We start from the raw sequence: 24673 nt of genomic DNA, 5'->3' as shown, positions 1-24673 counted from the left end.
TGGACCTATGGACGAGTGAGGGTCCCCCACATGCACCTATGGAAGAATAAGGGTCCCCCCAAGAGTGAGGGTCCCCCCACATGGACCTATGGACGAGTGAGGGTCCCCCACATGGACCTATGGAAGAGTGAGGGTCCCCCACATGGACCTATGGACGAGTGAGGGTCCCCCAAGAGTGAGGGTCCCCCCACATGGACCTATGGCAGAGTGAAGGTACCCCCAAGAGTGAGGGTCCCCCCACATGGACCTATGGACGAGTGAGGGTCCCCCACATGGACCTATGGAAGAGTGAGGGTCCCCCACATGGACCTATGGACGAGTGAGGGTCCCCCACATGGACCTATGGACGAGTGAGGGTCCCCCACATGCACCTATGGAAGAATGAGGGTCCCCCAAGAGTGAGGGTCCCCCCACATGGACCTATGGACGAGTGAGGGTCCCCCAAGATTGAGGGTCCCCCCAAGAGTGAGGGTCCCCCCACTTGGACCTATGGACGAGTGAGGGTCCCCCAAGAGTGAGGGTCCCCCCACATGGACCCATGGACGAGTGAGGGTCCCCCACATGGACCCATGGCAGAGTGAGGGCGCCCCCACATCCACCTCGTGCGACTCCCCAAGATGGCGCCGGGGGCTCTTTGTCTCGCGCAGAGACTGCCGCAGTGCGGAGGAGCGCGCGCGCCCGGCCAGCGGAGCCAATCACAGAGCTCAGCGGCGGGCTCATGAATATTCCAATCAACGGCCTTATTTTAGGGCGTAGTGGACGATACCACTATCTACGTCGCTCGCTCCCTATCCGTTGACCGACGAGTCTAAGTTATTTATCACCGGGTTAATTTCAATAATAGTCTAGGAGTCCGCGAAGGGCCTTTGTCTGCTCGGCGAGCGTGAGAGGACTGCAGGGAACCCTCTCGGCGGATGTGGTAGCGCCCAAGCTGTGACGTCAGTGTGAACGCGTGCTCCACGCTGCGCGCGCGCCTGCGGTGGCGTATATAAGGGGCGCTGCGCAGCAACCGACCACCATCTTCTAAGGAACTTAGACCCTCTGTGAAGCCGCAGCGCGAGCAGGTGAGAACCGGGGGGGGCGGGAGCGGCTCCTGGGGGGACCGGGCGATGAAAGAGAGGCTCCGAGGGGGACTGGGCGATGGGTCGGAGCCTCTGAGGGCCGGAGGTTGGCTCGGGGTGATAATTGTGAGGCTTCTATGGGCAGAAGGGGGACCGGGCGGTGAATGGGAGGCCCCGAGGCCTGGCGGTGGGTTCGGGTGAGGAGCTCGGCGGGGCGGGTGTGGCTCAAGCGTGTGATCGGTCCGTTATGGGACCGGGCGATGGGTCTGAGGGCCGGAGGGGGACCGGGGCGATGGTTTGGAGGCCCCCAGGGGGTGGATTTGGGCTCGGGGCGGTTGATGAGGCCTGGAGCTGGGTTCGGGTGGGTGGGTGAGAGGCCTGGAGGTGGGTTGGGGTTCGGCGGGGCGGGTGTGGCTCGAACGTGTGTTCGGTGGCTCTGCGGGTCCGATATGGGACCGGGGAGATTGATTTGTGCCCCGGAGATGGGACTCCGGGGGTGGCTCTAGTCTCGGTGGGGTGCTCGGAGCCCCCAGGGGCCGGTGTGTGATCGGGGAGGTGGTCGGTGCCCCTCGGGTGGGGGGTGGGGTGCTCGGAGCCCCCCGGGGCCGGTGTGTGATCGGGGAGGTGGACGCTGCCCCGTCCCGAGGGGGCTGGCGTCAGATCCCGGAGGGGGTTGAGCGGGTCCGAGGGGTGGATGTTGGGCCGAGAGATGGTTTGGGGGCTCCAGGGGGGGGGGATGCCTCTGCTGGGGAGCGGTATCGGGGTCCTTGGGAGGGGTGGGGGTCGCGCGGCGCCGCCATCTTGTCTCGGCCGCCATTTTGTCCGCCCCTCTGCTTGCAGCGCTGGGTTCGGTTGTCTGACCTCCCTGCTCTCTCTCCCCCCGCAGGAATCATGTCGTCCGATGATGGAAAGCTGTTCGTAGGAGGCCTGAGCTTCGACACGGACGAGCAGAACCTGGAGCAGCAGTTCAGCAAGTACGGGCAGATCGCGGAAGGTGAGTCTGGTGCCCCTCATGTCCCCCCTTTCCATTGCCCCGGCCCCCCAGTCTGCAGGCTCTGACCCCCTCCTCTCTCCCCTGCAGTGGTCGTGGTGAAGGACCGCGAGACGCAGCGCTCCCGGGGCTTCGGCTTCGTCACCTTCGAGAACCAGGAGGACGCCAAGGACGCGCTGCAGGCCATGAACGGCAAGGTGAGCCCCCCCCCCCCCCATGAATCTGTGACCCCTCTACCCATGCAGAGCCGCCCTACGAGTGTCCAGTCTGTGCCCAGGGTGGCCCTATGAGTGACCCTTCTCTGCCTCCCGTGAATATGCCCAGGGGCTCTAAACAATAGAGACAAGTGGAGAATATAGATAGCCTAAAACTCCAAACCACAGTACCCCTTCTCTGGCCCCCGTGAATGTCTGCCCGGGGTGACCCCCCATCTGCCCCCGGGGCTTCTCTAATGACCCCTCTCCTTTTCTTCCAGACCCTGGACGGGCGTCAGATCCGCGTGGACCAGGCCGGCAAGTCTGAGCGCGGCGGCCGAGGAGGCTACCGGGGCGGCTCGTCCGGACGGGGCTTCCGTGGAGGCCGAGGCCGTGGTGAGCAGCGGGGCTAGTGATCGGGGGTGGGAGGGGGTGTCTGGGAATCGGACCCCGGTAACCGGCTTTTGTTCCTTCTCTCTTTACTTAGGCGGAGACAGCTACGGCAGCAGCCGATTCAGCGACTCCCGCAGTGGGGGCTACGGCAGTGGCGGCGGATACGGGGGCGGCTCCAGGGACTACTACAGCAGGTAGGAATGGGCTGTGTTGTGTGCTGGTGGGGGTAAGATGTGGGCTGTGTTGGGGTTGGCAAGATGTGGGCTGTGTTGGGGTTGGCAGGATCTGGGCTGTGCGGTGGTGGGGTTGGCAAGATGTGGGCTGTGTTGGGGTTGGCAAGATGTGGGCTGTGTTGGGGTTGGCAGGATCTGGGCTGTGCGGTGGTGGGGTTGGCAAGATGTGGGCTGTGTTGGGGTTGGCAAGATGTGGGCTGTGTTGGGGTTGGCAGGATCTGGGCTGTGCGGTGGTGGGGTTGGCAAGATTGGGGCAGATGTGAGTGCTGGCTGTGGGACTAACATTCATATCTTCTTGCTTCTCAGCGGCAGGAGTCAAGGCGGCTACGACCGTTCCGGTGGCTCCTACAGAGACAGCTACGACAGCTAAGGTAACCCCCATTCCTCTCTGCCTCACCCAGGGCTCGGGGAGGGCTTCCACCCTTGGCCGCCTACTGGAGGCGCAACTCTCCCCTGCACTCCTTTGAATCCCTTCTTAATGCATGTGGTTATTGCGTACAGACGAACTGCCCTTTAAGGGCCTGTGGCACTCCAGTCCGGTTATTCAGTACAAAAGACAAACTGCCCTCTGGGACCTGTGGTTAATGGGCCTTCTCTGCTGTCCCTTTATTTAATTCAAACCGACTCTGTCCGCTGGGACCTGTGGTGTGGGTCATCTCTCCTTCCTGTCCGTTTATTGATTAGAAACCAAAGCTGCCCTCTGGGTCTGTGGTATGGGCCTTCTCTCCTGTCTGTCCGTTTGTGGGAATTGCTAATTCTGCCTCTACAATGCTGCTATAAAGACCGCCAGTTTGCTTTCAGTGCCTTTACAACTTTGTGCCTGCTTCTTGTCCTCAGCTCACAACGATATATCCCTTCCTGACTCAAGATCGACCTTCCAATGGCTGTATTTATAAAGAGTTATGGAGCCTCGCTGATTCGTTCTCATAGTCCACCTGCAATAGTATTTTTTTTAGCTAATCCTGTTCAATGTTCATACTAGCGTTCTCCATGAGCCAGTTTTTTTTTTTTTTTTACTTTGGGGGCACTTTATGTTTCTGGATCGAAGACAAATGAGTTGTTACTGTTGGACGGTTTTATTTATCAGTTTTATGGACTTCAGTGCGACAAGGTTGGGTGCAGCCTCGGCGCTTGTAAATAAAGGGCACACCCCCTTGGGGCACATTCATGGCTGGCTTACTTGGGCCCGGCGGCCAGCATACAACCTTTATTAAGGTTCAATGTTCGACGTCCTTTTTTATTTTGTAATGAAAGTATTTTCCTTTAATGCTGTATTGAAGTGACTACGGATTTCTTGTATCTGAATTTCATCGGCTTCACGAAGCCCAATTAAAAATCTGAAAAAGAAACGTTCTCCTGGCATTTCCCTTCGTTGCACAACACCAGCATTGCGCATTGGCAGCTACTTGAGGGGGCTAGAGGTACATGCAGCTCAGCGTTAGTCCAGGGCGAGCCAGTGGTAAGGGGGACGGGTCCTGGGCTTGTGGTGCGGTCTCCAGACCAGCACCCTCTGCTCTAGTGGGTGGGCCGGCTGTCCATTAAATTACCCGCTAGATTCTAAGGGTTATTGAAGCTGAGTGGGCCTTGACAGATGTCTTTACTCTTGTAATGTGTGCGGGATGGAAGCGCCTCCTATGAAAAAGCTCCTTCATTAAAATAGTAGCACTTCTGGGTTTTAGTTCGATATACACTAGAAATTCTAGGTGGGCGGAGCTTAACGTATGTGGCTAGTTGAGCCCCACTGAATCCAGGGGGGCGCGATGGGTACCTCAGAAAGCGTCTCCTTGGAAAAAGGAGGCTGGGCTAGTACAGGATACATTATTAGTTCACACTAGCCAGCTAGGGTGTGCTGGGCCAGCGTAGGGTCCTTGGCTATGGGTGGGCTGTGCTGGGCCAGCGTAGGGTCCTTGGCTAGTTGGGTACCACTTGTAGCCAGAGGAGCATAGGATGTGCGGGTGGTTTGTGAATGCCTAAACTTGAATCCTCCGATAGCTCGACCACTGCAGTGTCCATGCCCTGCCGAAGAAGTGTTGTGCCGCAGATTTCTTGAGGAAAAGCAGCTCTTGGCTAGTTCATGTTCGCCAGTAGCCCGGTGGGTGCTCGAGGTAACTTCATCGCATCTTTCTGAGCTCATTCTGTTCTGTGGCATCCCCTGTAGATGAACGCCTCCGAGATCCTAATGCGAGCATGACGCCCCTTTCTGTCCCTATTAACGAGGCCTGCTTGACGGCCGATGGAAGATCTCTGGGGGTCCGAGTCCTTATTCATATATATTATCTGGGTGGGTTTGTGTGCACGCGATGTAGCGCCTGGTTCACATCTCCCTTCTGCATTTTAGGGCACGGAGGCGCTAGGCCGCGGGACTGGATGGACTGCAGCAGCTTGAGGTGGCAGAAGCCTTATCCTTCCTAATCTCCCGTCGCTCCCCCCAAAGGTGAGTCTTGTGTGAGCTGCCCGGTGTGTATGGAGACCGTAGTGAGCTGGCCGGTGCGGGTGGAGACCGTAGTGAGCTGCCCGATGCGGGTGGAGACCGTAGTGAGCTGCCCGGTGCGGGTGGAGACCGTAGTGAGCTGGCCGGTGTGGGTGGAGACCGTAGTCATTGTCTGCTTTTGTCGAGTGGGCCCCTGTGCCCTCCTGCAACGAACTGACGGCTCTTTCTTTTTTTGCAGTCCTCCGAGATGCACCCATGGAGAATCGTCGGTGATGTCGAGGACCACTGAAATTGACAAGTGTATATACTGTTTCAGAGCTATATATTTTTTAATAAACTATTTTTATACTACATTAAAGTTGTCGTACATGTTTGTATTGAGCCATTGTCGCATAATTGAAGGCGAATACTGCGCACCTCTTCTGGGGCCGAGGTGCAGTGTGCACCCGGCATCGCTGTGCTTGGGACACGGACACACCTCTACCACTATGTAGTGTTTGCATCTCAGTAAAAGCGTCAGCAGTGCTGCCCCCCGCAGGCTATGCGCAGTCGATAGACGAGATCCGCCAGACCACCGTGCCCCGCCCCATCCATCCGACCCCAGAAGTGACGCCTGGAGGGTGTTCGGAGATTAATGCCTCGCTGCTTCCAGCTGAAGTGACGCGGCTTGCGAATGCACGGCCTCATCCACCTCTCGGTGACGCCCCCTTCTAGTGCCCTACGCCTTACTCGGAGGTGCTTGTACTCTGATACAAACAGCTTCCACCGAGTCTCCAGAGACGCTCCATCCCCTTTAATGAGTTGCACTCGGACCCCAGCATTGGGTCTGCAATCTGGCCAACACTCGCGCTAGCGTAGTCTGGTCTGTAGTGGTGTAGGGTGGCTTGGGGGCATCGGGAGTGCTGTAGGCTGCAGTCAGTGTAGCGAGTGTCCCAGAGTGCTGTACTCTCGAATGGTGCGGCAGAATACATCTGTCCTAGTAGAGTGCTGTGGGAAAGAGCAGAGGCGTCCATTGGACCGGTGTGGAGCAGCTTAGGGGCGTGTCGGGCACAGGCTTGATAGACCGGGTTGTAAAAGGCCCACAACGAAAGCACCAACACGGGAGCACAAGAGAGCACGCTCGCTTATGGTGGGAAATAAGGGCGGCTCTGAAGCTGACCAATGGGGAGCGGAGTAGTGGTGCAGAAACGGCCGTGTGCGACACCTAAAAATGCGTCACAGGACCATCGCAGCATCCAGCTGTGGCACACCCTGGCCCCTCCGCTGCTGCTCGCAGCATCCAGCTGTGGCACACCCTGGCCCCTCCGCTTCTCGCAGCATCCAGCTGTGGTATACCTTGGCCCCTCCGCTGCTGCTCGCAGCATCCAGCTGTGGCACACCCTGGCCCCTCCGCTGCTCGCAGCATCCAGCTGTGGTATACCTTGGCCCCTCCGCTGCTGCTCGCAGCATCCAGGTGTGGCATACCCTGGCCCCTCCGCTGGTGCTCGCAGCATCCAGCTGTGGTATACCTTGGCCCCTCCGCTGCTGCTCGCAGCATCCAGGTGTGGCATACCCTGGCCCCTCCGCTGGTGCTCGCAGCATCCAGCTGTGTCATTCCGTATCACGCATCTCCTGTGTGTTAAATTAATATTGAGCCCGGGATCTAAACACACCTGTTGTAACCGATCGCTTGAGTCCACCCCCGCTAGCCCTTTCACATTTGAGGCAGTCCATAATCGTGTCCTGTTCGAATTGGCTTTCCATACCACTAGGAGATGAGCCAATGAGAAAAGAAAGCCAAAGGAAGTAATTCTAGGAGAGCCGCCACTCATGCAGTCAACCGGCCCAACCAAGTATTAGACTTAGTCAAGAACTAGCCTCCCAGATTGTTGAACATCAAGAGCATCGGTATAGTATATCCCACTTCATAATAAAATGGATCCGATTAAAATTGAGAGAAAAAGGACGACTATCCTGAGCAGAGGACGGACCCTCGGGACAAAGCTTTACAACAAATTGTACCTCAACATCCAATGATGGCTCGCATCGTGAGGGGGCACCTGGTGCTTGGGGTAGAGCACAACTGTTAAAAAAAGAAAAGTTCCCAACTCTCTTCTGGCTCCCTGCTAGATCCAATCCCCACTAGAATTTGGAAGGAGAGCAACTGAACTCTACCCAGACTGACGAAACGCTGGCAACCAATCCCTGGCTCCGGTACCGTCTGCCCGGGGAAGCACCTGGCTGATGGCAAAGACCCCAAGTATCTATCGCCCCATCTCTGCCTCCACACCCGGTCGAGAGTCTACAAAAGTATGTCCGTAACATACAGGTGAGATTTTTGGAACATAATACATAGCTAGAGCCAGGCACTGAGGTGTCACTAGTCCTGGAAATGGACGAACTGAGGGTCAGGGAGTGGTCTTGATCCCATTGCCTGCTCTTGTCAGTCAACCAACACAACGGATTACAGGACATAGGGGGGTGGGTGCCTTATCGAACTGGATCGATCCCTACTTACCTGGCAGATGCCAAGCTGTAGGACAGTAGGATCTTTCATGGTTACCCCCACTTTCTACCTGGTGTCAGTGTGTTGATTAGTTTGCTGGGATCCTGCTATCCAGGGCCTGTTCTCCCAAAAGAGACAGATTATGGACAGAATGCAGAGCAAATCAAACATTCACCCCCAGTACAGAGATCGGGGCCTAAATCCATTGTTTTGCTCTCCTTGCCACCTCGGTTCAGACACAGCCATATGCAAATCTGTCTTGACCCTGTGCCTCATGGGGACAGTCCAGCCCGAACTGCCAAGCCAGGTCCTCCCTGGACCGGAAACTAGCATCCTGGGACCGGTTTCAGGGCATCACCCCATGTCAGCCAGGCTACCTTGAATCCAGTGGGGTGAATAGTTGACGTTGTTCAACATCCTGTCCATCAGTTCTTTTGTCACCCGAGTGGGACAGGCATGTCCAGACGTGGGTCCCGTGCTCTCCATGCCAATGGAGTCAAGCTAGCCTGACTGATGAGGGTTGTAAGCACGAAACTGGTCCCAGAAAGACATTGGCCGTTAGGGCTCTACTGTTCCCATGAGGAACAGGGTCAAGACTGATTTGCACATGGGTGGGTTCAAACTGGAATGGCATGGGGAGCAAAAAACAATGGATTTAGGCCAATAACTCAGTACTGGGGTGAATGTATGACCTTGTTCTGCTTTCTATCCATCAGTTTGTTTTGCTTTCTTCCAAAATGGCTTTGGTAAGAACTGTTGCACCTCCACAATTGGCTACAAGTGCACCATTAGTAGTTCCTCGTTTATGGTACTAAGGTACCGAGGGCATAGTTGCAGCAGGGGTCTTCCATGGGCTGCAGCATGTATTGTGCCACCCTTGCGAGACCAATCAAAATGACTTCAGGCACGCCATTGTAGCCTGAGTAAGGTGGTCCTAGCACCTCTTGTGACCAGTCACTGCACGTAAAACCTTTAAATCACCCCTAAGGCGAGCCTTTCCGTCATGAAGGCAGGGTGCTCAAGTGTGAGGGTGCCCCTGCATGACACCCCTACAACCCTTGGAGTCAGTCAAGTCAATCTTGATTCGGGTTCCACAGTGCCCATAAAAGCACAATATAAACATACATTACATACATGTTAAAATTTTAGCCAAATAGTCTAAATATATTCATTATACAGATCATAAGTGACTTAGTGCAAAATTTAGGATCAACACACTACAAAACTATTTACATTACTGTCTTCGATCATGACTCTGCGTGCCCTTACTGCAGTTTATAGAAAAGTGCCAGTGCGAAAAATAAGGTCCTCATCTAGAGTTAACATGGAATCAAATGCGGCCTCTAAGCTAATCGGTCTTCTTAGTAAAATACGAGCATAAAAACTGTTTAAATATGTGGTATAAAATTTGCAGGAGAATATAAAGTGCTTTACAGTTTGCTCGCTCCTCCCATCGCACAGGCACGGGATTGAGTTTAGATTAGTACTATAACCAAGTGGGAAGGAGAATGCCAAACTGATTGTGCCAGCCCTTAAACGGAACAGTAAACTTGTCTCCCAGCGGGTCATCGGTAGTAACACATAAATGTGGAGTGGGTACCTATAATGGTCAATGGCATATAGTTACACACAGTAGTTCTACTGACCTCAACTGCGTCACGCTCGGTCTTGTATAAGGAATACAGAGCATTCTGCATATCCTTTTTTGCGACTTAAGCAGCAAGTGAAGGGTCCCATAAAATGCTTTCCATATTCATACTGCTCAACACTCCACCCAACCACGGGATATCTAGGCCCCTAGCACAACCTAAGCAATCCTTAATGATTGACTGGGTCAGGGTGGCTCCTTCATTCTTCCATACAGCAATCCACAAGTGCTGGACGAGCCCTGATAAAATCAGTAATAAAATTAATATTGAGCTCTTTATGAGATGTAATGGGAGGTTGAAATAGGGACATTCAGTATTTTTCTGCAGAATCTATTCTGCTGTATACCAGAGCAGCTGACCGTCCCCCATATCTCCGCACCATAGGTCGCTACCGGGGTACACGGATCTTTATAGATCCTTTGGACGGCTAATACTGCACCCATCTCCGGGGCGAGGGATGCTTAGAATAGAGTTATTGGCCTTTGAAAACTTGCTCCTGGTGCGAGCTAAGTGCTCACTCCAGGAGCTGTTCGCAGCAAAGGCCAAACCCAAATATACAAAGGATTTTACCGCTGTCATCTTATAGCTGTCTATTGCAATCGGGCGTATAGCCCGTTTGCCTGGGCCACTGCTCATTAAAAAAGATTTTTTTAAATTGACTTGTAAGTCTAGATTTTTCATAAAATATTAAAATCTTCGACAAGGAGGCGTAATGAATTTGATGTACTCCCTATTAAAACTGCATCGTCTGCGTAGAGCAACGCAGGAATGGGTACTTTGTCAATATATGGGAGGTCTTGGGTAGCCAATTTCAGAGAGGCATTCAGGTCATTGATGTATATAATAAAAAGCAGGGGAGCCAGAACACAACCTTGTCTGACCCCCCTGCCAGTATCAATAAACTCTGAGACCTCTCCTCCCACCCCCATTCTTACTTGGGCCTTAAGATCTCTGTGCAGATAAGCCAGAAAATTGACCAGTGTTTCATCCAGACCCGTGGATAAAATGATTGCCCACAACTTGGGCCTATTAACTAGGTCAAAAGCTGTGGACAAATCCATGAAGGCCATATAGACCGGGGATTTCTTATCAATAGCATATTTTGTACTAATAATTAAATTCAGGCATTGCTCCCTTGTTCCCACGTTACTCCTGAAACCCAGCTGACAAGGGTCCAAGATGTTAGTTTCCTCTGCCCAATCTAAAATTTTGTTATAAAGAACTCTACCTAAAATGTTATTAAGGGTGTTGTCTATTAGGGAGCTAGGTCGATAGTTGCACGGTATTGATCTATCACCTTTTTTAAAGATCGGAACTATTACAGTTCTGGCCCATGTTTCAGGGATCTTCGCCAGGGTCAAATTGTTAAAAATATTCAGAAGTAAGGGGGCCCAAAACGCCGGGTTCCGTTTAATTAGGTCTATTGGCAGCCCATCAGGGCCAGGGGCTTTATTTATTTATTCAAAGTTTTATATAGCGCGAACAAGATCCTTACAGATATCAGAGCGCTTCACAGAGACAGGGGTAGGGGCAACAGGAATGAACAAGATAACGAGAGCAGCATAATAATCACTCACATAGTAGGATAACAATAATGTACAGAAACATATCCAATTACAATCAGGTAAACAAGTAATATAAGACGGCACAAGTCATTGCTCCACTACAGAAGGGTTGAGGTAAAGCCTTGGATGTGTGGATGGCTTATACCAATTTCTTAGGATAGAGAAAGCACTGGGTGGGGGCATCGGGTGGGTGAGACCATACACCAATGTGTAACATATATTGGTCGGTAGTAAGAGAGTAGCGTAGCAGTGTCACCATAAAGTAGGAGTATACTGCCAAAGAACAAGGTGATCAGTGATACAGAGCGATGCAGAGTCTCAGATCCAGCACCTATAAGGTTCAGGAGATCTTGGCCAGAAGGATGGTTTTCACCTCTTTCTTGAAGAGTGCAGTGGAGGAGATCAGCCTGGTTTCAGGAGGGAGCGCATTCCAGATCCTGGGTGCCATTCCTGAGAAGGAGCGCTTGTATGTTTTTTCTTTCTGGAATCTACGAGGTTTCAGGAGTAGATTTTTTGTACTACGATTGGATCTCGACCCTCCAGATATAGACAGCTTTTGAGCGAGGTAGCTGGGTGCCTTGTGGTGCACGGCCGAGTGTGTCATTACTGCAATTTTTAGCTGTATTCTGGCTTCAAAAGGCAGCCATTTTAGAGATTTTAAGTCTGGGGATATATGCAAGTGTTTTCTTGAGCCAGTAATGAGTCTCGCGGCAGCGTTCAGGGAGGCTCTTAGGGGTGCTGTTGTGGATAGCGGGAGTCCACTGAGGGCCACAATTCCGTAGTCTATTCGAGGGATGACTAAAGCTTGTACAGCAGTTTGGAAGTCTTTGGCAGGGAGGAAGGGTTTAAGTTTCCTCAGTGTGTTGATTTGAAGATTAGCCCCTTTTGTGGCTTTGCTAACGTGCTGTTGCATGTTGAGCTTGGCGTCGACTGTGATGCCTAGGGATTTCGCTGAGTCCACGATGGTAGGTTGGACATTGAGTGCTGTTAGGTTATTGAGCCAACTTTGGGTGGTGGACGTTTTCGCCGGGGGTGAGATGAGTAGGAACTCAGTTTTCAGCGCATTTAGTTTGAGGTGATTATCAGCCAACCAAGATTGAGTGTTGCTAAGTGTGGAATTCAGAAGTTTGATATCTTCCGGGGATTGTAGTTTTAGGTAAAGTTGTGTGTCATCGGCGTACATATGGAATTGAACATTGGATGCTTGGAGCAAGGTGGCGAGCGGTTCCATGACGAGGTTGAACAGTGTGGGGGAGAGGGAAAATCCTTGTGGAACACCTAGATCTGCAGGCACCGGTTTAGACAACACATTGTCGATCTTGAACTTCTGCGACCGGTTATGAAGGAAGGAAGAAAACCATTTGAGAACAGTTCCCGATAGACCCATTCTAGTGCTTAGCAGCTTCAATAAGTTCTCATGTTTGACCGTATCAAATGCTGAAGAGAGGTCAAGAAGGATGAGGAGGCAGGACTCATTGCGGTCAAGGATTTGGAGGGCGTCATCAATTATGTGTGTCATAGCTGTTTCCGTGCTATGTTTCGCTCGGAAGCCTGATTGGTGAGGGTTGAGGAGGTCAAATTGGTCAATGTGTTTTGTTAGTTGGAGTTGGACACATTTCTCCAGCAGTTTGGCCAGGGTGGGGATATTGGTGATAGGCCGGTAATTGTTCAGGTCAGACGGGTCAGCTGTGGGTTTCTTGAGTATAGGTGTGACTTGCCCCACCTTGAGGGAGTCAGGGGGGAGCTTTATTGCCTAAACTTTGGTTAATAGCTTCAATTACTTCTGAAATGCCGATGTCTATAGGTGTAGGATTACCAAAAATAGGGGTTTGGGTCAGATGGAAGTGGGGCACAGTAAATAGTTGCAAAGTGGGCCACCCAGGCCTCACTAGTTATATTGCAACTGATTGGCGTCAGAGACTGCCCCATGGAACGCACTTCCCTCACTGCCGCCCAGAAGATGTTAGCGAACTAGACCCGAACCGAATCAGGTATCAGAGCGCTTTACATATTTTTCCAGTTACGTTACATTTTTACGTTTTCCAGTTACTTTCATTTTAGGCACGGGGAGATTAAGTGATTTGCCCAGAATCACAGGAGGTTTTGGCGTCGTTACCGAGACTCGAACCCAGTTCCTCCGAGGTCGAGCGCCCTAGCCGTTAGGCCAACTCCTTCTCCCCTATTTAATTATTTAAGTTGGCGGCGTCGGACAGCTTGTCCCAGCGCTCCTTTAGGACTTCATTTCTCCTATTTTTGGTTACTACCTTGTAATTGTTTCTGGCCTGCCTAACCGTTATAGGGCATCTCTGGATAGTGGTTAGAGCCCTACGAAGGTTCCTGTTTGCTTTAGAGCAGTCTTGATTAAACCAACTAGGGACAGGTGCTACCTTTTTGGGTGGTTTGGATATGAGACTTTTGACAGTCAGACATATCTTACCAAAGTCCTCGATTATCTGCTCAGGTGCTGAGACAAGAGAGAGGCAGGACTCGATCAGAGGCATGTTGTTTTTTGCCAGTGCCTTAAAGACTTCTGCATTATCTGCCCCTTTCCAACAAAGTCTTAGATTATCTGTTGAAACTGATAAATTTGCCGCTATGCAATCGCTATGAGCGATAGTCCAACTGGTTGCTTTTAATATTACCTTAATGGGGTTATGATCCCCAAAATCAGACGGTGTCACCGCAGCAAAAGTCGCCAGTTTTTCAATTAGGGGGCAATCAAAAACATAGTCTAATGTAGAGCCAGTCCCCCTTCCTCTATATGTCGGGTGGTTAATCCTATGAGAACTTACAACGAAGTCCATAACATTAGATAGGTTATGCAAGTTAATAAGTCTTTTAAGTTCTCTGCCTCTAGTATAAGAGGGTTGTGTGCAAAAAACTGTTTGCATATCAGTACCTTGGCTTTGAAATTTAGCATTAAAATCGCCACCTAATAAGATACCTAAAGTATCTCCTTTTGCAGACTGATTATCCAGACCAGACATAACATCAAATAACTTTAAAAAGCTTTTAATAGAGACTGACTGAAAATCATTGTTATAAAAATGTAATAGATAAAATTGAATACCCCTTTTAAACAATGCAGCTTGAAAATCTAGGCTATGCGTTGGTATTATTTCAAATCTGCCTCCGGCTGTCACCTTAAATCCTATAAACAAACCCCCTGATGGCCTTCCCTTCCTTGGTATTTGTGAAAGGAGACTATAGCAATGAAAACCCTCAATGTATATTCAGTAGCCCAAATTTCTTGAAACATCAGAATATCATGTTCCCTAACCAAATTTAGCCATTCAATATTAACAAGTTTTGATCGAAGACCTGCCACGTTCCAACTAAGTATACTCAGACTTGTCCCATCATTACTTGTTGCTGGGACTTTCTTCCCTCGGGGTGATGCCGTCAGTACTACTCTGGGTGGTGAAGTACTAACAGCCTCAAAATCTAGGAGTGTTGGTGGTCAGTCTTGTTGATCCAAACTTTGAGAAGCATGAAAATGATTGGACAGGGGTATAGGTGTTCCAGTGCCGCTATTGGGGGAAGTACGGGGTTTGTAAAAATAGCCCAGAGGAAGGGCACTAATATCAGTATGAGGGTTAAAGGTTGCATCGTTAATCGACAAAAGATGGCGAACCTGCTGGGGCCTTCTAAAATTTAAGACCACACAGTCCCCCTGGATATGTTTACGAGAGGGGCCTATCCACCCAACTCGTCTGGCCATAATTATATCATTCCTTCTGTTAGGATTAAAACATTTTTGCTTACAAAGCCAGTCCACTGACTTTCTTTGCAAGTCGGGCCAAGACTCCCTCTGTCCCCTTTTTAATGGGGGAACTCCACTTAGGACCAGTACATATGGTGCAGAGTCCGGTGGGAGATGCAAAACATCCTGGTTATGGCTAACACTTGACTCTGGTTATTTGGGTTACATCTTTACTGCCATTATTTGGCTCATACGGGGGCTTAGGGGGTATGCAGTTAGCTGCGTTTTCTTTACGTGAGCCCCCTCTCTCCCCACAATTATCAACCTGAGTTAATGGAGATGGTATAACATCGGGTGCTCTAAGGGGGTTAGGGGCCTTATTACAGTTTAATATGCCAGACAGCGTGGGTTCCAGAGCAATTATACCCTCTCCCACCCTTTTTAGGGCTCGGACTCCTCCCCACTGAAAGTGGGAGGAGTTTCGAGAACTAATGTTAAAGAAGAAAAAAAAGAAGTATCTCCTAGGGCTTTGGCCGAGACAAATTCCACACATTCCTTAGCGTGTTCTGTCATCTGGCCAGTGATTCGTCTTCGTTGTGTTGTCGTTTTAATAGGCTTGAAGTGATGGGGTAAATTTAGTTTTGTTCCGCCATCTTGGGCATATTTCGTTCGTGCTCGCGCAAAGAAGTACATTAATTATAATTAGGAGCTGTCAGGGTGCCTCCGTAAGTGAATCCAGATGGCCGGGCGCGTTCACCATTCAGCCTTACTGTTCGGCTATGCGGTCACTAGATGGCGCTGTGGCGAACAAGCTCGAAGTTGCTGTTCGAGGAAGTGAAGGCGACGTGGATGTGTGAGCGAGGATGAGAGAAGCGTTTGTTTCCCCTGTTACCACCCATCCACGGATGGGTGTAATGTCGTGATCCGCTGGAGAGGTCAGCAGGGGGACGTCTGCCGGCTCTTATGGGCTGGATCAAGGTTTGTTCTCAATTAGCTGCAAATGACATGTTTGTGTTCGTCTTCTCGTTGCTGCGATCACACTGTTCTAGCGTTTCACTGGTTGCGCTTCACTGTGTTGTGTCTGTCTCTGGTACCCCGAAATACTGCGATCCTGAGACGTGGGTCTGTGGTTGTCTCCTGAAGCCCCCCCCCCCCCCCCCCCCCCCCGGAATGCAGATTGTCAGGCTCTGTCGGAGATGGCGTCAGGGTGCGAGCAGCAGTGGTCCAGTGCTGTGTGATTGCTTTTTTTTTTGACAGACACCAAACCCTCCGGGCTTTTCTTCGTGTCTGCTTTGTTTCAGTTCCACGTACCTGCCGCTGGCCTGGGCATCCCTTCTGGGATAACTCCGGATTCCTCAGATAGGGACAGTCAACAGCACATGATGGACAGGAGCAGGCAAGCTATTCTCTGGGCTGGATAAGGGCAGGCTGGACGGGTGGATGGGAGAAATGGATGAATCGATAAATGAAACAATTGGAGGGACGAGTGCATAGATGGATTTAGCAGGCAGATTCCAATCATTGAACTGGGTCCCTGTGGTGAAAAATGGAGCTGTCATGATCAGGATGTATGTTGCTTTGGAATTGGAGGGTAGCGAGGTTATGGTAGCTGAAACCTGGCTCTGACGTCACTTGAGAGGACCACGTCACTAACCACCACACACGTGTTCACAGTATGACTTGAAAGTTGGCAGAATGCTTGGATTCAACTCGTGGTTTTGTTACTGAACATGCATTAGGGCGCTCCTTCCCCTGATGACAGTGACGTCGTCATTATTTTCACAGATGGTGCATTCAGGCCTCCTTACCGTAAACACTGCTGAGGGGAAGGGGTGGTAGTGACCAACAGCAGCTACAGGACACGCCCGTTTCACTTTTAGGCAACAGTTCATATTGAGGACCCTGTTGCCAAGTTGCTGCAGTGGCAGCTGATGCATCTGAGGCAGAAGGAGATGCAGTGACCTGCCCAGGATCACACATCTTGTGAAGAAAGGAAACCTGAGTTTAGAGATAAATATCCACCCCTCGCTCTACTATGATGTAACTACACTCAAAACTCATAGTGAGAAAACGCATCATACATTTTCCAGTTATTTCCGTGTCTTCATGAGGCCAGCTTGTGACAGCGCTGCCACATCTGAGAAAGTCGAGATACAAAAAGCATACGGAAACACAAATCAGAATGGAAATTCCAGGAGTTCGGACAGGCACTGCACACGGAAAGCACAGCGAACGTGGCCTCAGAAAGAGGGCAGCGAAGAGCTAAGCCCATGCACCTCAGTGTACTGGCTGAGCACGTGACCCATTATCCACTCAAATGTATTTCCACACTTAAATTATTTCATGAACCTCTATACTGCAATCATTTTTTGTCCGTCAAAACGTACATGTGATGATGTTTGACACCATCCCGTTCTTGCACAAGTACTACCACCTTTAGTTACATGGCTTAAGAGGTAGTGGTTGTCTTTTCTTCTTGTGTCATCTTTATGCAGCATGTCAGAGAGAAGTTTGGTAATTGGCTGAAATTGTCCTGTGAAGGTGACCTCAAAATATCTTCCTAAAAATAACTTTTATAGAAACAAAACAGACTCTTGGGTGGAATATAGGGTGCCAAGTAGGGTATAAAGGTTACCTCAGTGTTACTGCTTGCCAACCTGTGCTTTAAACAGTCTGATTAATGAGCTTAAACAAGTAAGTGTGCATTTTATTCCGTGCAGCTTTTAGTAGCTGATTGTTTATACATGGTATCAATGAATATTGACGAATACGCTGCAATTGAAGAAGGTCGTGTGAAAAAGGCACTCGCTGGTTATTGAATTGATAGGTTGTGCAGTGTCACTTCCTGTGATGTCAATTGTAGTGGAATAGCAAGTGATGTCTCTTCCACTAACATTTTGCTCAATAATAGTATTTGATGATGTTCAAATTGTGTCAATTCCTTCATTGTAATTACGTAGAAGTAGAAGACATTTTAAAATTACTAAAGTGTGTCTATTTTTCGTGGTTTTATCTTCATGGACTTTGACTGAAAACGTTGCTGTTAGTACATTCATTTCAAGAAATGTATGCTTATGTGGGCGAGATACAAATACAATGTGTGAGCCCACCATAAAGCCCAGAGCAGGGAGGTCGGGTTAAAGATTTGTTTTAAATCTGAAGAAGTGAACAGAATGCATGTGTTAAATGCTAGAGTTTGAGTGTCCGAAGGGCAGCTTTTATGACGTATTAGTTGAAAACAGCCACTGTACATTTCATTTGTTTTGAAGCAAAGCTTTTGCATCTTTGACATATTCCCAAACGTTATCTTCCCCAATCGAGTTGTCATTCCATGACATTTCAGTGAAATTTGAATTAAAAAAAACATTGTTACGACCTGTGAGGTAATGAACGAGATTCTACCTCGCTCAGTTACGTAGCAGCGCAGACCATGATCACGGGGGAATCTCATGTTCGCCGTCGATGGGTTTTATTTGTGGAGTTGTGAACCCTGTGAAAAATAGGGGTTTTATGATTGGCTCTGGCTCCAGAGATTGAAGGCACTGTATCTTCATGTTTTTATCCTTTTTACTGCTTCTGAGAAAGTTCATTTCTTTTCCCCTCTCTGTCAGCTGTAAACTTGTCCTTCTTGCCTTGCCTGGGCTATGGCCACTCTCTCTCCATCTCAGCCCACTTTCCATCCCACAGCACCATTTCCAGCTGTGCGCTTGCTGCTGCCTGACACTTTTCAATGAGCAGATGTCCTGTACTGATAACTGACTCTTACCCAAGTTGTCTTAGAAACTTTCATTATTTTGTCTAAGTCCCTCAGAATTTTCTCTTCCCGCGTAGGTTTTTAGACGCCTCTGATAAGGTGCCTTTATAATCCTGTTTTACTTAATCTGTAACAATTGTTGCTGCTGCTGCCAATAGACCAGTGGTAGGATTCTAGATAAAGATAGAAACTCCACAATCACACCCAAACACTATTCTTGTATTTGACTAAAATCACATCTAATATACCAATACTTTTGCCTCTGTCGTTTGGAGTATTTTATTTTTACTGATGAGATGCATTATTCTTCTCGTACTTTCAAGGGTATCCAAGCATCACATTCCGATGTTAGAGTAGTCCACACTTGCAGTGTAGTATAATGGTTGCAAGAGATGCTCAAGTAACTGCCCAGCAGATGTCTGACCCGGAGCCCCACTGTACCTCTACACACGAAGCAGTCATCTCACGGGCATGCCTATCCTGACCAACAGCCCGAAGGTTGCCCTGTGGCAGGGGACACCCAAAGGAAGTTACCATCCGTTGGGTGAGCGTAGTCATAGAAGTGTTTAGATCCTGCCAGACGGCCCCAAATACACAGAAAGATCATCTCTGCTGACCTATTTGTAACTCCAATCCAGGAATAAACCACCTGCTCCTGTGAAACTGGGCTCAGTAAAACCTCTTTGAAGGTAGGCTGATGCTCCAAGAGAAGACTTTGACAATAAAAGATGAATGTGACATTGGTTCAATACTGCCCTTTAATGCACTAAAATAAAGCATCTTACATGAAATAACTCAACAAATGCTCAAATATGTGATTAATGACATCGCCACAAAGCAAGGCCTCTTTAATGAATATGATTAAGAGATATCTAGGTCAGATAGACTCAAAACACAACTTCTAGTGAGCCAGAAGAACTCCACCAACACATTGGCATTTACAATGCCATTAGCTCAAACTCAAATAAATCCGAGCCCGATTGCATTTCTAATGCTTGTTATAATTGCTGCAACATCGTTATTATTATTATTAGGGAAATTTATAGAGCGCCTGGTTACGTGCACCGGCGTGTCCCGCGCTATGGTAAGTAGAGTAAACAGTCCAAGCAGCCATCACAGCCGCCTACCTTCCGTATAGGTGAGTCTTAAGTTTCCTTCTAAAAGTGGACTCTGAAGGCTCCAAGCGTAGCTCTATTGGCAGGGCATTCCACTGCTTAGCGGCCAGATATCTAAAAGACCTGCCCCCCATTCGAGCCTTCTTTATTTTGGGAATTATCAGTAGCCCTGTGCAAGAGGAACGCAAGTCCCGTGTAGGCTCATAACGAGTAACAAGACTCTGTAGCGGGACAGGGGCTTCACCGCTCTGGATGCGGTGACACGTGGAAAGAGCCTTGAACTCCACCCTGCTCCTGACAGGAAGCCAGTGCAGGGCCTGGAGCGCTGCCTTTGAGGGTGATCTCCTGGGGAGCCTCAGAACTAGATGTGCAGCTGCATTTTGCAGCACCTGGAGGCGATTGATGGCCCCTCCCGTAGCCCCCAGATACAGCAAATTGCCGTAGTCTAGGCGCGAGGTGACAAGGGCATGCACCAGCGTCCGACGAGCTGTGATGGGCAGAAGGTCCAAGACCTTCCTCAGAGCTTTTAAAACTCCGAAGCATTCCCCCACCACCCGGCCAATCTGGGGGCCAAGATTCCTTGCTTCCTGGCAAGGGACAGGTGTTTCTCCCAGACAAGGTGGCCACCATGCCGACGACCAGACCGATGGCCCTCCCCCCACCACGAGTACCTCGGTCTTGCTACCGTTTAGTTTCAAACAGTTGGCGGACATCCAGGTTGCCAGCTCTTGCATACAAACTCTGAAACTGTCCGCCGCAAGACTTGGCATGCGTGAGAGGGAGATGACCAACTGCGTGTCGTCGGCATATGACACAAGGCGCAGGCCATGACTTTCAACAATCGCCGCCAGCGGGGAGACATATAGATTAAACAGAGTTGGGCTCAGGGACGAGCCCTGCGGCACGCCCTGGCCCAAGCTGATCTGCCTAGAGTAACATTCTCCATGACGGACTTGAAAGCATCTGCTTGTCAGGAAGGACTGGATCCATCTAAGCGCCGCTCCTGATACCCCTCCTTCATTCAGACACTGTAGCAAGATGGAGTGAGCTACAGTGTCGAATGCTGCGCTTAGGTCCAGGAGGATCAGGGCCATAGTCTGGCCCTCATCCACTCCCTGCCGTATGGCCTCTACTGCCATAAGTAGTGCTGACTCCGTTTAGTGCAGCGGACGGAAGCCAAACTGCGAATCGTGAAGCAGGGAAGCCTCTTCCACAAAATCCATCAGCTGGAGGTTCACAGTTTTCTCCGCTACCTTCGCCATGTATGGCAGGGGAGAGATAGGTCGAAGATTTTCTAACCTATCGTAGCTGATGTTGGGCTTTTTTTGGAGAGGGAGGACTACCGCCTGTTTCCAGGCATCTGGTACAGTATGGGTTTCCAAAGGAGATATCAAGGAGATGGCGGATGTACGGCTCTAATACGTGCAAACTGCCCATCAGGCGTTTGGGCGTAGTAGGGTCCCTAGGGGAGCCTGACTTTATTGATCCGCAAATTTGGATGAGTGCCTCAGTAGGTGGGGTGACGAATGTAGTTAGCACCCGTTGTTCTCCCCTCACCCTAGTCTCCTCCTCCAACTCGGGGCCTATGCTAACTTGGCTTGGAAAGGCTGAATAGATATTTGCTACCTTGTTGGCAAAAAACTCCGCTATTCGGTTACAGCTGTCCACCGAGCACAATTCTTCTGGAACTGCCGCAGGCTTCCCAGCCGAGAGCGATTTATATATTAAAAACAATTCCTTCATGGAGTTTTCTGCTTCCCTAATCCTGGTGTCATAGTACGCCGTTTTAGCCTTTCTAATTAGTCTGTGGTAAGTGCGTCTACTTGCAACATAGTCAGCCTTAGCTTGAGTGGCGAAGGCTGTCCTCCACTGCCTTTCTGCGCGTTTGCACGCGACCGTGGCCGCCCGCACCACCTCACTATACCATGGTGCCGTTTTCTGAGCCCGTCCCCCCGTTCTGGCCAGGGCAAGCGGAGCAACACGGTCCAAGGCCTCAGTGATACGCTGATCCAGATTAGTGTTGGCTTTCTCCACATCCTCCCCCCCCCCCGGACCACCCCCTACAACAAGTGCCTCATTGAACCTGGCTTGGGAGAAGGTGGCCCATCTCCGACTCGAACGATTTGGTGCAGACTGCTCCGGTGACCTAGCTCCCAGAATGTGTATCAAAAAGGGCACCAGATGATGGTCCGACCAAGGGATAGGTACGGGGGTCAAAGCCTCCACCTGTCCCCAATTGGCGAATATAGGGTCCAATAGGTGGCCCCGCTGATGGGTGGGATCATTGACTTTCTGCTCAAGCTGAAGTGCGCTCATCTCTTGACAGAGGTCCCCGGCCGCCTTGTCCGCAGGGTCAGCCAGGTGTAGGTTGAGGTCACCTAACACCAGAAACTTATCCGCACGCAAAGCGGCCTCAGTAATACCTTCTACCAGGCTCTCGCCAAATCTCGCTATCGGGCCAGGCGGCCTGTATATCAAGAGGCCCTTCACTGTATAGCCCCCGTTCACCTGAATGGAAAAGGCACCCGCCTCGCTATCCTTGATCACAATCTTCTCCAGATGGCAGCGAAGCCCCTGCTTAGCGACAATGGCTATCCCATCACCTCTACCTGTCAATCTGTGTTGCCTCACCAGGGTGTAACCCTCCGGAATAGCTTCAATGGCCTCTGAGGTAGAGTCACAGTCTAGCCACGTTTCCGTGAGGAAGACTAGATCCCATTGCTTCTCACTAAGGAGATAGTAAATATCTAATTTGTGCTTACGTAGGGACCGAACATTCAGCAGGCCACAAACTAGATCATGATACTCACTCTTTGCCGCTTTGGCCAGGTTGTAGGTGAATTGGCAATGCCTGCAGCCAGTGTTCTCCTCAGCACTCATGCCATGCAGACACGAGCTGCTAATGCTCCTATTGCAGAGGGACAGCAGGTCAGCTCTGCTCAAGCATATGTGTCCTCTCGGAGGGGCAGGTGGCAGGGCCCTGGCCCGCGGACGGGCGCAGACGGGCTTAACTTAGGCGCAACTTCGGTGTGCCTTCGTCGCGCCCGCTGCGCTCATCTGCTGCGCTGCCGATTACACATCCGCCTTATATCCCCCCCAGCGTCCAAACAACTAGAGCGCTGCCCGTAGCAACCGGAAGTAGCTGGCTCGGAGCATCCACGCCCTCTGCTCGAACGGTGCTAGTCACCGGCGTCAGAACGAGGCGGGAAGGAGCGACGAGTCCAGCCCTTCTTAGTGCCGTGCCTGCAACTGCCTGCCTTCAGGTAAGAGCCTCAGCAGTGCAGAATGCAGAATGCCCCCAAAACAAATGAGCAAAAGTGAAAATTAAATAAAACAGCACACGGGGAGCGTAATTTTGGGCATTTCTTTCCACAGGCCATCAAGTTTCATAGCAAACACCCTTATTAAATCGTCCAACCTAGATTCAAAACCCTCCATCAAGGTGTCCAGAATTTCAACGCCCAAATCTTTTGTCTGGGAGTCACTGACGGGAAGAAAATCAGTTTGGGTGGAGATAGTTAATCTAACATTGGGTAATTCAGTGTCAGCCCCACCTTTGTTATTCCTCATAGTATCCATAGCGAGGTCTAGTGATTTTCTTCTGTTTTCCCTCTGGTTAGGATTTTTACTACCCGATACTGAAGCAGTCAATACCTGCCGTTTAATTGTCTTGCCTCGGGTATTACTGGCTGGGACTTGTAGGACCTGAGCAGACTGTGCCATAGTCAAAGGGGTATTTATTATCTGTATGTCCGGACTTAATGGGACCGATTTTGCTCCTAATTGAGAAGGAGTAGTTTCTGTCCTGTAACTCCAGTTCTGTAGTAGGGGTATCTCTGTTATAGTCATAATCTAGTGAATAGTCCCGCCCATGTGCGTGGACCCCGGAGCAATCAAAAATAATCTCTTACAGTGTCAAAAAATGCAGAAAATGCATAGACACTTAAGAGAGAATTTAAAGACAGATAATGCAGCCAAAAGGCTACACTGTCCAGTACTTCAACTAGAAATTCCACCATAAAATCCACAAAACAGCAAAGCCTGTACAGATTTCCCTTGCTTAACAGCAAAATCCCTCAGGAATGATAGAGAGAAGAACCTGGACAGACAAGCCCCATAGGCTGCCATTATGTGGCTTAATTAGGATACTGCGCCTTTAAGGAACCTTCCAGAACCTTCTCTCAGTATCCCAGAATGCATAGCAGGTCCAACTTAGCCTCAGTTCTTTTCGAAGGCGTAGAAAACGCCAGACCTGTAGCATTATGATCATGAACAACACTCCACCGGGGAGGCGGGAGGGCGCTTATGACTATAACAGAGATACCCCTACTACAGAACTGGAGTTACAGGACAGAAACTACTCCTTCTGTAGTAGGGGATCTCTGTGTATAGTCATAATCTAGTGAATAGAATGGCAAGCCCATCCCCACACCAAGCGGCGGTGGAGAGTAAAATAACGCCACTACTGTGCGAACAGATTCCGCAGCGAAGCCTGCCCAACCTGAGCGTCTGCCCTGGCATCAGAGTCCAGGCAGTAATGCTTAGCAAAGGTATGGACCGACTTCCAAGTGGCCGCCTTGCAGATCTCTGCAATGGGAACATTACGGAGCATAGCTGTCGTAGCAGCCTTGCCCCTGGTGGAATGAGCCTTAGGTTTGCCCCCTAAGGTCTTATCAGCTTTGCAGTAACACAACTGAATGCAGGACACAATCCACCTAGAGATGGACTGTTTAGAGGTAGCAAGACCCGTCCTGACTGAGCCATAATTGATGAACAATTGGTCTGACCTACGAATATCTTTAGTCTTATCAAGATAAAACTTCAGCACCCTCCGCACATCCAGGGAATGTAAAGACCTTTCCGCCGGAGAGGAAGGGTTCTGAAAGAACGTAGGCAAAGTGATAGTCTGATTGATATGAAAATCAGAAACAACCTTGGGAAGAAACTTAGGGTGAGTACGCATAACAACTTTAGCATTATGAAATACAGTATAAGGTTCTTGGCAACACAATGCCTGAATCTCACTCACCCTGCGGGCCGATGTAATGGCCACGAGGAACGCCGCCTTCCAGGACAGGTGCTGCAACGAAGCCTTATGA

At 50.2% G+C, this 24673-nt stretch overlaps 1 protein-coding gene across 2 annotated transcripts; it reads left to right on the top strand.

The window, feature by feature from the left end:
• The first annotated feature begins 776 nt into the window (after positions 1-776).
• On the top strand, positions 777-5656 carry LOC144799193 (cold-inducible RNA-binding protein-like). Of its 2 annotated transcripts, none has more exons than XM_078670445.1 (8): positions 777-1064; positions 1948-2055; positions 2143-2249; positions 2528-2642; positions 2734-2833; positions 3179-3243; positions 3710-5306; positions 5542-5656. In XM_078670445.1, exons 2-6 carry the CDS (start codon positions 1953-1955, stop codon positions 3240-3242), a joined length of 489 nt encoding a protein of 162 aa, XP_078526571.1. In that variant the 5' UTR covers positions 777-1064; positions 1948-1952; the 3' UTR covers position 3243; positions 3710-5306; positions 5542-5656. The 2 variants fall into 2 exon arrangements, with proteins under 2 accessions (XP_078526571.1, XP_078526572.1); XM_078670446.1 differs by having other exon boundaries at positions 966-1064; positions 5211-5306.
• The last annotated feature ends 19017 nt before the right edge of the window (positions 5657-24673 follow it).

Source organism: Lissotriton helveticus, chromosome 12 (assembly GCF_964261635.1).
Source record: "Lissotriton helveticus chromosome 12, aLisHel1.1, whole genome shotgun sequence".
Lineage (NCBI taxonomy): Eukaryota > Metazoa > Chordata > Amphibia > Caudata > Salamandridae > Lissotriton > Lissotriton helveticus.
The sequence above is the reverse complement of the archived record's forward strand: the minus strand, read 5'-3'. Positions and strand labels throughout refer to the sequence as shown.